The 15,137-nt window shown below is 39.8% G+C and overlaps 1 protein-coding gene across 1 annotated transcript in view; it reads right to left on the reverse strand.

Annotated features, from left to right (window-relative positions):
• Positions 1-1,056: 1,056 nt before the first annotated feature.
• The window catches only part of CCDC102B (coiled-coil domain containing 102B), a 604,790-nt gene continuing 590,709 nt past the window's right edge, over positions 1,057-15,137 (reverse strand). Inside the window, exon 10 of the mRNA XM_081205635.1 lies at positions 1,057-2,809. Coding sequence (XP_081061761.1) covers positions 2,753-2,809 — 57 coding nt within the window. The 3' untranslated portion in view covers positions 1,057-2,752. The remainder of the gene's footprint in view (positions 2,810-15,137) is intronic.

A 15,137-nucleotide genomic window follows, 5' to 3' on the forward strand; every position in this document is an offset into this window, starting at 1 on the left:
AAATGTACTTACATCTGTGATCAATAAAGTTGTGGCCTGATTTGATCCAAGAATGTAGCCCTCTGTTTCTTTATCACGTATGCAAGGCACTAGTGGCAGGCTCACTGTGCCTGAGCAAGCAAAGGAAAAGAGATGTTGCTGGAACTTGTTATTGCAAGCAAATTCTTGGAATGTAACTGAAGGAAGAAAACCACAAGGTTAGTTGAAGATGATAAGCTGAGTAACAGCCTGACTAAATTCCTTATCTATAGCTGCTTAAACGGACCAGGCAGTACTATAACTTGCATGAAACCTGTTTGATCAGGGGAATCAGCCTAGCAGCGAGACACTCTGTTGAATTTTTCTCTCAAGCAATATATTGCTTTTCAATAAAGTGATCTTTGACAGATCTTTGAACCCTAAAATAAGTCTGAAGACTGTTTCTCTTCCCCACCCCCACATTAAGCCTCTTGATTAGATAATGCCTATGGCCTCTATAATAGCAAAGGTTCCACGCAACATCCTTTATTCTTCAAACTTTTGTTATTGTGGTTGCTTCTAACAATTTTTAAGAAAATAATCTTCCAACATTGACTGCTTTTCTGTCATTTCAAATAAGAGCTTACAAGGTTTACTTAAACTGGGAAAACAAGAAAGACAATTTCTTCAGTGACACTTTGTTGACATAGCACTATGAGGAAGGTTCTAGAGCAGTTCCCAAGAAGTTGCAGAACATCATTCATCGATGGGCAAGCCTACTGTGGGACTGAAGTGGCTGAAAGATGTGGCCGATTCTTCTTTCTATTTTGCTGGAAGGGTCTGAGGATCAAGTCCATTGAGAGATTGGCAGGGCTTTGGGTCTAAAACCTGACTTTTTGTGAATGGAAGACTCTTTCCAGGAGTGGAAAGGCACCTTTGGAACAAACACTTAGTCAAGAAGGAAAGGGGGGGGGGGAAGAAATACAATATCTTGACAGATGTTATAAATTAGTAGATGCACATTTTTCAGCCTAACCGCACAGCAGGTTTACAAGACAGAGTGAACAAAATAACACAAACATATAAAGGAACTACTAATATGGCTACCAAAATATTTATTTTCATGTATTTGCAGCTTCACAAAAGTCTAATATATCCTCAGGAAAACTAACACTTCCAGCTCCACTTACAAATCACTTTTGAATATTTTAGGGGCTCCATTCCAGTTACATTATGCCATAGGTGTGGAAGCAAAGAGTACACAATTAGCTCTTTAATATTGATATAAAGTTTTTAAAGCTTTTATACAAAATATATATTTAAAAGAAAAGTTGCTTCAATCTCATCACAGTCTGGGATTTCACTGACCACAATGGAAATTACTTCTAGGTAGACATGCATAAGATTTTACTGTTAATTTGGCTGATGTATGATAATGGCAAAAATGATTATTCTTACTTTACAAAAATGTTACCTCTCAAGATACAGAGAACATCTGTCTATGAAAATACAAAGAAATAATCAAGACGACAAAAGGTGTACATTAACCATGTTGGTAACATTTCGTACATATTCCAATTGCCCCCTTGGGTGAGGTTAAGGTAAGTGATACCTCACTGCAACATTAATTCTGAATTATTTGGTTACATTTCAGAAAAAAAGTAATTAAAATTTAATATACAATCTCAAAGTTCATTCACAAGACTTCATTACATCTAATTTTTATTTTAATTCTTTTTGTTGCATGAAGGACTTGGGCAGCAGGCCAAAGAATATTTTCCTACATTTCAGTATGAGACAGCTCAAGCAATAAAAATTGGGGGCATTTTGTCATTAAACGTGTCAATACTTTAGCAATGAGGTGGAATAGTGACCTTTTAATGATGTCCGGTTCTGAGGTTACCCAGAATAATTGTATTCATATTTCCTTTTTGAACAAGATTATAAAAAATGGCCACTCTTAAATATAATAAAATAATGAACATATTTGCATTAAAATAATGAACTTTTGTAAATTCTTGAACCTTCCCTTTTTTCTTTCTCTTTTGTATGCTTCTTAGATTTTTGTGATGCAAATGTACATATCAACTGGCAGTGGTGATAAAATGCATGGATGTTTTCATCTATCTGCTGTGGAAGACCATGGGTGCTGATGTTCACACTTTATTTTGCAAACTTGTCGTTAGCTGGTTTATGGAGAAAATACTACATTCTAGGAAAAGACTGATATTCAGCAGTGCCCCCTGTTGCCCTCCACATTAATTTACTGTAGGTATGGGGAATCGACGGCTCACCAGATTATTTGGACTCCAACTCCCATCAGCCCCAGCCAGCATGGCGGCCAGCAGTCTGGGATGAGTTGTAGTCCATCAACATCTGGAGGGCCACACATCCCCTGTCACTGACTTACTGCAGAGGAAACAGCAGCCTACTCACTCTAAGGACCAGAATGGGCTGTGTGTGTGTGTGTGTGTGTGTGTGTGTGTGTGTGAGAGAGAGAGAGAGAGAGAGAGAGAGAGAGAGAGAGATGCTCCCATTCCACCACTCCTTCACTTGTCCTTTAAGAAGACGCCAGAGGTAATGTGTTTGAAGGTATAGCAGTCCTGTGATGCAATTTCGCTCCTCTGTTGTTCTCCATTCTGTCTCATTTTGGGTTTATTTTTTTGACTGGGCAGTAGAACAGATAATGTCATCACGGCAAGATGAGAAGGTGACGAGGGAGAAGGAGGACAGGTGGTTTGGGGAAAGTGTTGCGAACCCACCAGCTTTGGTGTTGTAAGGAGGAATTATCAGTTCAATGAGAAGATGGATTGTGGGTAAAACTTCTCTCCTTTCCTGTCTCTGAAGGTTTCTGTTAATGAAAGAGAAGGAACAAAATAATGTCTATGTGATGAAATCATTCTTGGCTCTTTACTTTGAACTAGAACGTGCACACTGGAAAAAATAAAGTATGAAGCAGAGTCTCTGCTTCTGAAGCAAAAACCCACATTATGCTTTGCACTGGAGTGGACAGTTCATTCTGCTGTTAGCTTATTTAGATAACTATAATTTTAGAGTTATGAAAATATATGCTGCAAAAAATAACCACTTGAGCCACAGCGACAACTTAATTGAAGGAGTTTGTGCAGATTCATCTCCTATTGACCTCACTCTTGGTAGAATATTTATGTCCCCTGCATAACCGTTCACTGTCTGAACCACATTTGCATATGCAAAAATATAAATAAATAAATAAAACCAGCACTTTCTCTTTCCTTTCCCTTTTTTTCTGCCATGACCCTGAGTTGAAGGAAGACTAACACTCCAGGGATCACTTCCAAAAAATAAATAAATGCTTGGTTATTATACAAATGTCAGGGCAGTTGGCAGAACAGCACCCTAAAGGGAAAAATGAGAAGGCAAGGTTTTCAGGATGATTTATGGTCTGTGTCCTTTCTGAAGTGAGATAAAATGCCTAGGGAGATATGCAACCCACTTGCTGACCTTGCTGAGATATGTCAGAACAGCAACAGGCTCATGAAGCAAACTCTCAAATGGCAAAAGAGTAACTTATTTATGATTTTTGTCAACCTTCTTTAATACTAAACAATGGATAAGCAATGATATCGTCCTTGCTTACCAGCACAGGCTGGGGAGGTAGCTAAGGCTCCCCCCCCCTCTCTTTCACACCCACCCACACACCTATAAAGAAAAGTTATCTCCCACTTGAAACTTGGCTTCTCAATGTAACATCTGGTCAGTCTCTCTACAGTCTTGCGCAGGAATTCTGCTAGCAGAGAGTGACCTTTGGATCCCACTCAGGATCTGGAAACTCTATTACAGGATCTAATAAAAGGTAACACAATTGCAATGGTTTGTTTACTTGCATATTTTCTGATATGTTCTTCTGATATGCTTTTCAGCAGTTTATACAAGGCAGACAAAGCAGACAACCTCTGTGCAAATAAGTGAATGGACACAATCTGGACATTAAAAATAGAATCATACAAAAAAATTAAAGGGGATTGTTGAATCTTCCAAGACATTACATCTGAGACATTTCTTCCCCCCTTTAAACTGGGAATAAGAGGATAACATGGATACTGATTACTAAACTTTCAAGTGTTTCTTAAGGCTTGAATAAGGATTATAAATGGTTCTCTCACTAACTAGTCATTATTTAGCACTGATGCTTTAATGTTTCAGAAACAAAGTACACATATTTTGTGATCTAGCTATTCCTGATATAATTAATTCTTACCTTGTTAACTAAAGTGTTTGCACCCCAGATCTTTCCTCTGAAATTCCATCCTTTGTTCATTTTTTGCACACTTGATCTAGTCTAATATATTCATATTTATCATCACTACTTTCCCAGTCCATATGCATAGGATAACATTGTCCATAAGAGCATAATCACAGTTTCATTTCCGTTATTGTTGAATGGCAGGGTCATTATCTCAATATAATGGGTTCACAGTAGGCTCCAAAATCATTGTTTTGATCCTGTACATTACCTTTCTCTTTCAAATAGTACAGTTAGTGATTACCATGCATTGCATTGCAAAAGTACTGTGCGTCATTAGGAAGGCAGCTTGAGTTGATATACTTGGGCCAAACGGAAATTATCTTTTTGAAGGACTCTTTCTAAACTACTTTTCTTTGGATATGGGTCCCCTTCCCAGTGGTAGAGCACACACATGGCATGCAAAACATACCCAGGACCAGATTCAGCGTTCTCTGACCAACAGCACTAGCACTGTTGTGTTAGTGCAAGGACAAGAATAATGGTTGCATGATATGAAATCCAGTGCAACAGTTGCACGAGAGGAAGCTTGTTGTGCAACAGGTTGAGCAAGAGGAAGCATTAGGGCTATAACAATCTCATATCAAGCAACTGTCCCAGTTTGAGCGGAACATCATGGATTTAAATAAGTCATCCTGCTCTCCGATTGGACTCCGGAATGTCCTGGGATCCATGTGTCCTCCCTTGGGCAGCTGCCGCTGAGGAGTGCAACTTTCTGTTCTTCTTTTTGCAATGAAAGGAGGTGGCCTCAGTGGCTGCTGGAAGTAGCTGGACTCTCCTCCAATCAGAGTGCATGGCGGGGAGCAGAGAAACGTTGATGGGATGGGATGGTGGAGTGACGAAGCGAGGACAGCCGTCTGCTTCACCTTGCCCAGCCCCAGCACTGCTGGAGTGCACAGAACACAAGGCCCTGGGGAACTGCAAACTCAGCGAAAAAGTGGTGGCAGTGCACAGAAAAGGGGTGGGTCTCGTGGGCAGCAGGGGCGTGAGTGGCCGCCACCACAGAGGGAACAGGAAGCAAAGGGGCTCAGGGTGCTCTCTGCCCTCAACTGTTCAACAGCGGCTCCCCACCCACCCCAGGCTGGCAATGAGGAAGTTATGGCCTCCACTGCCCCCTCATGTGCCAGAGCCCAGAGGAGGAGAGGCGCAGAATGGCCGCCATTTTTCCTCTTTGCCACTTCGACCTCTGGCTCGAGCCTGAGCCAGAATTGGAGTTATGACCTGGTAGCACTGGGCCAACACTGCTCCTTCTCTCCACTGCTTCCATCCCCAGCAATTTGACTTGCGCCCATGTCCCGGATCCAAAGCTGAAATGTTGGAAGGCATACGATCTGTTGTGCAACCCACCACAAAAACGACACTGGCTTCTTGGACCTTTTCTTGCACAACTAATACACTACTAAGGGACTGTAACTTAGCTGAATTCCTTTCTCAGTTTCAATCCCTGGTATCTCCAGATAGGGCTGGGAGAAAATCCTGTCTAAAATCCTGGACAGCTGCTCATGATAAGTATAGACAGTGTTCAGAAGGTGGGTCAATACTCTGACTTGCTCCTCAATAAGCCATCATGTTCTTGCAGCTCTGGTTTTAAATAATGAAGAAGGTGCATGGCATTTTGCTAAAAAACACAATCAATATCTTACTTATAAACAAGTGAGTTTTTAAAGATGAGAGCCTATATAGTCTAATACTTTTTACTCCATGAAGTACTAAAATGTCTTGCACCACCACTATTGCATATCTTAAATGTACCAAGGTTGCTTTTACTGCTCAGTATACATTTGGTAAAACTGACTACAGCGATGCACACTGTAATACCAGCTTAGACTCCATATGCTTGTTACCAGGGGAAAATGATGCTGAAGTTATTTTGGGCTGCAATATTTTTGGGCCATCTTAATTGCCTACCTTTGCTAAGCAATCGACACTCACTTGTGATTTGTTTGTTGGAAATACTTCTGCTTTCACCATCTGTACATTGCAGCAAATGATGAGGACCATAAGAATGCATTATGAAACCTAACAGTCTAGGGAAAATCTGTCAAAGTTACCTAATCACGTATGTGCAGTCATATCAAGCTGCTTTGCAGTGTAAGCTGCGGCATAGCTGGGGGTGGAGGAAAAGTTAATGACTGAACAAGGAACTTTGGAAAACTTGTATATCTGCAACTTTTATTTAGTAAGCAAGTCATGCATTTTCGTGTGCGTTGGTATGTATATATGAAAACATTGAGGATGATTGTTAAAACAGAGAAAATTGAACAAGTTTTGGGGGTTAGCATGTGAGGCTGCAAATATTAGCCACTTCTCACATCTGCCCCATCTCCCTTGCCTTCTGTGACTTTCCATGCACATATAACCCTGTGGCAGATGCCTGACATATATAAGGTTCCCAAGATCTATCTCTGGCATTGTGGGTTACTGAATCTCAGGTAGTAATGCCATTGCCTGAGACTTCAGAGAACCACTGCTACTCAAAGGAGGTGGTACTGGGCTATTTGAATTGGCTTGAATATAAGGCAGTGCTACATGCACATCTATATCCCTTCATTCACACACTTCTTCATCCCTCATCACACACACACACCCTTTATACACCCACCCTTAAAACTCTTGAACCTGACTGCTAGCAGGGTCCCCTGATACCCTCCAACATTTATTTGATGAAAATAGGGACATTCCATTCCATAACGATAATTTTTCTATTTATACTCCACACATTTTACTGGGTTGCCTCAACCACTCTGGGCAGCTTCCAACATATATAAAAACATAATAAAACACTAAACATTTTAAAAACTTCACTATACAGGATTGCCTTCAGACGGCTTGGGTGTTGGGTAGCTCCATACCCTCCAACATTTCTCCAATGAAAATAGGGGCATCCTAAGGAAAAATTAGAAACTGGGATGGCTTCTCTAAATCAGCAACATCCCTGGAAAAAAGCGGCACTTAGAGGGTCTGTTCCCCTAGCTGCCTTGTAATGGAAAGTTGTTTAGGAAGCCCAAGCCAAAGATTGCCTCTGGCCTCTACAGTAGCCCTTTGTGCATGAAATCTGATAATAATATTACTGCTGGAAATAATTTGATTACTAACATGCCTACGTGCTTTCTCCAACTCAAACGAGAAAACTCTGGCAGAGGGAGGAAGCGTAATAATGAAGCATTTATTGCACTGATGCTGTAAAATTATTACAGAGTGATGACAGTGGAGGCCTCGTGGATGTGTAGTTTTTGTAAGTTATTAATGACCAGCTGTGTCTGCTTTAGCTGTGCTGTTTTATGGTCAAGCCAAACAATAGTTATAGAATCCTAAACAGGATTTTGTAAGCACAAGATAGTTCTTTTATAGAACACCTGTTTTATCCTGAAACAAGAGAGAGAGAAAGAGAGAGAGAGAGAGAGAGAGAGAGAGAGAGAGAGAGAGAGAGAGAGAGAGAGAGAGAGAGAGATATGCAATGAAGGAGACTTAAATCTTCATAAAAACATTTTGGAGGTGGCTTGCTGAATTTTGCTAACTCAAGACACATTGGTTTTGGAAAGGGAAAAGCATCTGTTGGATTTTATTATATAATGAAAATGTTTATATTGCCATGACACAGTGAGATTTTTTCCCTGGCCTTTTACAGTCTAGTGTACAGAACATCCATCACTGCCAAGAACATGCCATTAGGTTTATTAGAATAAATTCAGCATTTAAAGGCAAGCACTTGGGTTTTATTGAGATAATCCACCAAAATCTCATCAAATGCGCCTCTGGAGACAAACGTAGTCACAACATCAACTTTCGTTTCAAAGGGCATGGCTAATTACGAGAGGATCATGCAAAGAGAAACTAAATCTTGAGGGATGTTGGATGTGTTATTAAATCCATCTTCATACATTATGAGCCACATGTTCAATCAACACAAATAAGGAGAGTGGTATCGTGGTGAAAAGCTCTGCTCTGCCCCGCCATCTATGACATTCATTGAACTATTAACCAAGTGCTGGCCCCTGCCCTTTGATCTATTCATATTTACGGTACAGCTGTATAGCTGCATACACAGCTTTGCTGAAGTCTTCAGTGAACAGGCGTAGATTGGGGTGGGGCAGAGTATTCATGGATTGAAAGCCACCTAGGGAACTTTAGTTGTTAGGTGGTATACACATATTTACAATAAAAAATATACATATGGATCATAAGAAGGGCTGCTGCACAGCAGCTTCAACTGATTCTGTTCCTTCAGTCACCTATTGCATCTTTCTGACCCTTGAGAGAAGCAAAGACTGGAGCTTAGGAGCTACCCAACCATTGAAAATCTAGAGTTTAAAGTACTATTGGGAGCCAACTATTCTCTGTGGAGCAGGAAGGGGTCTTTCTGGATGAATGGGTTTTATTCCTTTCTACCTTTGTTTATTTCCCACAAGTTTCTCTCTGCTTATAATTCTGTTTATTTCACAGAGTTTGAATTTGAGAAGACATGACCCCAGTGAGAAATGGCTAACTGGTTGTCTGAATGTTTCCTGAATCATGAGTTTACTTTCAGAGGAAGATACTATTGTTTATGTGAAACCCAATTCTTTCTTATGTGTGATAATTAAACTTTGCTGGTAACACAGAATTTGTGTGTTAGTCTTTACATTAAGTATTAGGAGGTCAGGGTATTTATGCATGCCTTTCAGGTCACATTATAAAGACTAGTAGCAGGGTCAAGATAATTCATAATGGAGGTCTCTTTTTCTATCAAGTTATGCCAACCGCTCTGTTGCCATGACCAACAGCAATAAACCATGCCAAAAAATAAATAAATCCAAATTGACACAAACAATTACAACTGAAATACAGTGAAATATAGTAAGATTTTGATGCCTATATCAATGCACTTTTTTGTGTGAAAAAAGTGGAAGACATCCTTTCCAGTATGATTTGCCATATTTAGTTGAAATATATATGAGCCCTAAGAAACAAGGAAATTGTACCACACGCAGCCAGGATAAATATTCTAGATTACTCGATGGAATTTGCATACTGCTTCCAATAAAATGCTAGGCAAATCATTGGAAAAGCAATGAAGTCTCACTATGATTTAAAAGCCCTATTAGGAATTGACAACTGAAAATCTGGAATGAAATCTAATAATGGTAAATCATTTATAACAAGCACTAATATTCTACCATGCACATTTTTTAAGGGGCTGCCACAGCATGTGTCCCCTTATGGCATCTTGCACAGCACAGGACCCATAACTAAACATTTCTGAGCACCCTTCATGTTCAGGGTGCAGCTGAGCATGCATGCTAGAGGCGAAGGCACTCCCACAGTATATCAGGATGCTGTTTTCAATGACAACCGATACAGGTCTGACTCTTTAACGACACGGAAAGTTGAGACCCATCTTTGACATTTAGGCTACAGTCCTAACCCCACTTGAATGCAGCATGATTAACTTCTGAGAGGAATTGTGTTGTTATTTATCCATTTTCTTTGTGCTCTTATCCTGGGATAGTCTTGAAATCTGATGAAATTGCTAAGGCATGGTTCCTTGCAAAAAAGAAGCTTGCGATTGCCAGCAGATGGAAAGCAGTTTGAGGCTTGAGAGAGAGAGCATAATGGATGACTATAACTAATTCAGGTCTGCATCACTCAGGATGCCCAACCAGCAGATGGCTAGCAATCCCCATGATTTTGCAGTCCCAGGAAGGTGGTATAGTGAAGTATTTGATAAACCACCATACATGGCTAATATGGCATATTGAGCTTAACAGATCACAAGTGCAAGTCGCCATATTTCAAACAGCGAAAATCTAGACAGAAAAGTTGTTGATCCCCCCCCCCCGCAATATTTAGCCGATTTCCACCCAGACACTGCAGCCGACTGCAGTATTCTGGATATGTCTGGGAAATTCCAGATGTATGGCAACCCTACACAAGTGATGCTGGCTTCACTGTAATGCAATACACTGGAGAAGTAAATTCCATAAATTGCACTCTGTTATGAGTATACCCTATATCTCATTTGTGTGTGTGTGTGGAATGTGTGTGCCCTGTGCTTCATGTATTTCCTATTGAGGGAAAATGGTTCCAGAACCAAAGGCTCCCTTCCTTTTGGATGCTTTGAAGAATTGGAAAACAGAACAAAAGACAATTTCCTCCAGATGAAGGATTTAAAGTGATGAGCAGCACAATAGTTGACTGATTCACATTAACTAGCCCACTAGATTCCATACCATTTAGATTCCATACCATTTAAGACTATGGACACATAATACACCCCCTAACATGACATGATAGTGCCATTATTGCCTGCATTATTTCTTACGTTGTGATAAAGTCTGTGCTCAAACAGGTCTTCCTGGTTTTGATAGCATTCAAAAACTGTGGGCCTGTTTGACTACAGATGTTACTGAGAAAGCAAATGCAAGAACAACACAGTGGACCAAAGACTATAACGATTCTATATTGCCAAATCTCTGAAAAACTACCATCTCTACACAGCTCAAAGAAAATAAACTGTTTCTAGTGACTTTTAAATAACAACAACTACTCTTACATAAGGCCACTCAATAGCATTGTCCTCTGGATGGCTCACAAACACAAAATATTAACACACAATAACATAAAAGAATCATATAATAAAATAGCAACTTGTGACCTAAAGATTTCCAGCAGAGAGCAGAATAAAATCAGATAGCTTAAAAAAAATTAATACACAGCACATAAGCAATGGTTCAAAAAAAAATATATCACAGGTTCTGTAAAAGACCTCGGAAGGAGAAAAAAGTCTTTAAAGTGTTTTAAAGAAACTGAAATGGATGTACTTTAATTTAATTTTATGTTTGATGTACCCCATGCTGGAATTGTTTGTCTGATGACAGATAAGTAAAGAATAAAAATATATAAAGAAATAAAGAATATAAGGAAGGTGTTAGGGGAACCTATCGGGGAGGGAATTCTACAACCGGGATACCAACACAAAGAAGGCCACTTCCCTGGTGCACAGCTGCCTCACTTCACATGTTGAAGGCTCCTGGACTGGATCTCCTTCAGATGATATCATGGTTTGGATAGGTATATGACAGAGAATGCCCTTACTTTTAAACAGGACTTGTGGGCTATCATGAATAGTAAAACCTTCCTGTGTTTTATTCCATATTATTGTGTTTTATTCCATATTACTGGGTTTATTTTTTGGAGGGATAGAACAGCAAACCTGCAATGCATCTCATTAGCTGCAATTTTAACAAGTTTACAGTCACAGAAGCTTTTTTAAAAATGGCATTGTTAGTGGAGTCCCTAAGAAATAATAAAACATTTCCCAGCCAGATGGCTCAGTCACACTAAAGGAGTTGAGAGAATAAAGCTCTGCAAAGTGGAGCAATTAAGAGAACTGCCAACCGGCATGCTACCTATCCTGTTTGTGACCTCCCAAATCTCTGAGGTTATTGAGAGAATTTGCAAGAAGCTGTATCTAAATGAGACTGGCTTAAATCCTGCTTTTATTTATTTACTTATGCATTTGTGCATATTATATTTAAATGGACACACACACACACACCCTTGCAAATTTTAAACTAAAGCATCCTAGGAAAGATAGCTCAATCACAAATGTATCCTGGCCTCACAACATTTTTAAAGAAGCACAATTAAATATTTGAGCAGAAATAAGGATTCACGTCAAAAGCTGTGAAAGTGATTAATTTCCTAGACGTGCCTGCTGTGCATTTGGGCTTCATAGTTTGTCAAGGAAAAAGGACCATTAGGTGTGATTTATAAATTTAAAAAGAATTGTTCATTTCAGCTGCATCAGGTACAGAAACGTTGCTGTGAGGAATCTGCTAAACTGTCCTCATGTACGCACATATGAATTTAACAATAAATGAAAGGTTAAAAGTTGGCAGAGTAAGCCCATGAAAGATTACTACGTCTGCCATGCAGTAACCTTGTGGTGATTCATGAGATATCCTGTACAGTTAAGATTTTGCTGTGAATCTAAGAGATATAAATGGTTAATATCTCTAAAACTTCAGTACTTTAGCATGGTAACACTTCATAGTACGGGGAGAGGAATGCTAATGGATCTGAAAAGGTAAAGATGCTCCATCCAACATGGGATGGAATAGATAACCTGTAGAAGGAAGAGCAGTAGAAGAAGAATCTGAAGAGCCTTATCTTGAATGGATGGCACAACAGGGACATAACAAGGGTGCAAGAATGCCCAGGAGTTTCTGAACAATGTGGGCATATTGCATATGAGTGTGGGCAGTAGGTTCTTAATAACGTTGGAGTGCTCCTGTGGTTCAGGCATATGTTGAATCCAGAAAGGTATCCACACATGAGAGATGTGCTAAGCAGAAATAATTGGTGATGTGCCAGGTTGATTGAAAATCATCAAAAATTCTCTGTTCTATTCCCAGAGATGGGTGATTCTTAGAATTGCATGCTTAATAAAGATCCTTGAGGCTATGAAGAGTCTGACTGAGAGAACTTTGAATCAAAAATGCTTTTCTATGTATATAAATCTGAGAAAGGGGCAGTATTTTATCTGATGCTTATGTGGAAATACATGTCTTGGAGACCCAGATTACACAACAGAGGATCATGGGCCGGAGGGAGAGAGAGTTTTCCGCAATATTTCCATCTCACAAGGGAATTTATAGTGGACCCATAAGGAAAGAAGAAAAAGCTCCGGAGAGAGGAGAATAGCTGCAGAAATTAATGGAATATGCAGAAATGGTGAAACTTACCGAAAGAATAAGAAATACTGATAACAAACTTTTTATTAAGAAATGGAAATGGTTTCTGGAATATTTACAAACAAATTGCAAACAGATCAAGAAATTAGCAGGACTACTGTAAAAACCTGCAGTTTCTTATCTATCTATCTATCTATCTATCTATCTGAAAAGATTGAGACAATTTGGGATATGCAGGGAGAGATGAAAACAATTTTAAGGAACTGCAGAAAGAGAGGGGAAGAAGTTGAGATTCAAAATGTCAGAATTACTGTTGATTGATATTTCAGAAATCTTTTTTGTTATAATTGAATTTTTTTCTTTTTTGTTATAATTGAAAATTATAGATAGATAGATAGATAGATGATAGATAGATAGATAGATAGATAGATGATAGATAGATGATAGACAGATAGATACTGAACCCTTATCCACTTGAATGAGTCCCCCACTCTCCTTCATTGAGAAGAAAGTTGCATGAACTGTTTTCATCATTGAATACCTTCTCTTTAATTTCTCATTCCACTTCCAAGAATGAGGAAAGACAACAGCAATGAAACCAAAACTATCCAACTATTGTTGGTAGAAAAGTGGTTCCCATGGAATTATTGACAACTTCTGCTGGAACCTTTCTAATATGGATGTTTGTTCTGCCAGGAGCTAAAGGATGTTTAGCCTTAGATAGAATAATCATGATCACCAGGACCAGGTCTTGCTTCAGGAGTCAATGCTGATGAACAGCCTTCATACTTGCCTTTGTTTTGGCCAGCTTAGAAAGCTTGCTCAGATCCCCACACATTGGGGATTTCTTAGGCACCTCCTTATTGGGCTTTATGGAGGTTGGGGGCATCTATCTGAAGGGAAAGATCTGTGCACCTTGTGATCTCAAAGCTTCCCAAAATCTAACAAACTGTAATGCCTGCTCATTGTGGGTGGGAGGCAGAGTTGTAGTGCTGCTGAATTGACCCTGGGAAATACCTTCAAATGCAGGAAAGTAGGCCTGGCTGATTTTGACTCAAAGTCAGAATTGAAACAGCAGAGTCTCCCTAAGAGATTGATCCAAGACCTATGGGCCCTGGAATGCCAGCTGTGTAGAGATGGAAGGAGAATGAGAGGTATGTTGTTGGAGAAGCAGAAGAGAAAGCAAAAGAGTGAAGCACATCAGGTTGAGGAGAGAGACAAAAGAGAGCAGCAGAGGGAAGAAGAGTGATTTTGGAGGAAGGCAAGGGGAAGCAGAAGAGTGGAGAAGGCAATCAGGAAGACAAATGAGAAAAAGAAAAAGAAGGGACAAATAGAGCAGCCTCCACCACTGAAAAATAGTGAAACTCACAAGCAGGGAACAGGAGTAGCTGTCCAAGGAACTGTGAAAGTGACTTTATGGTACTGACAGCCCTAAGTGGAAGTTAGGATCAAAACTTATTATATTGCATTTGGTCTATATGGTTATATTTGCTATTTGGTTATTCATTTCTTGCTATCTGGGGAACAATATGAAATACTCCACTTCAGGAGCATATGCTGGCAGTAGATTCCACACAGCTGAGCAGAGCTGGGCAGAGAGTCACCTCCACATCTTATCCAAACTCCCTCCTGCAGATTGCTCTGTCCATTAAATATCTGCCTGTCTATCACTATGTATTTGACCCTCACCTTAGTTACTAAACCTTATGGCTTTACAGCACCTTAGCAGTTTTAGAGAAGGACATAAGAGAAGAACTTTAAAACCTGGATTTTGTCTCCACCCTAGCTTGCTTAGTAAACTTTTGGCAAACTGTATGTGTCCCTAAATCTATAGCAAGTTGGGCCGTGGTGGCATCATCAAACTGGGCATCTTCGCCCCACACTCTTCACACTTTCTTAAGATGTCCCACTACTTGAATCAATCAACAGCTGAATATTGCCTCACGATGAGAAAGAACACAACTGAATTGTGATTTTCACTCTTGCTCAGAAAAGAGAAGACGCAGCTCTTTGTTCCACAATGGATAAAGGTGAAGTACCATAAGTGGAAAATGCACCAAGTCCACCCCTTGACTGAGATGTTTCACCTCAAAAGATCCTTGTCAGGTGAATAAGAAAGAGCACTGTGGGCACCAAACGCTCCAGAAGGTTCTGGAAAGTGGGCTGTGCAAGCACCACTTGCACACTGTGAGTCAATACAAAGTCCACGATGGATAACT

This window comes from Podarcis bocagei (assembly GCF_964188305.1).
Source record: "Podarcis bocagei genome assembly, chromosome: 8".
Lineage (NCBI taxonomy): Eukaryota > Metazoa > Chordata > Lepidosauria > Squamata > Lacertidae > Podarcis > Podarcis bocagei.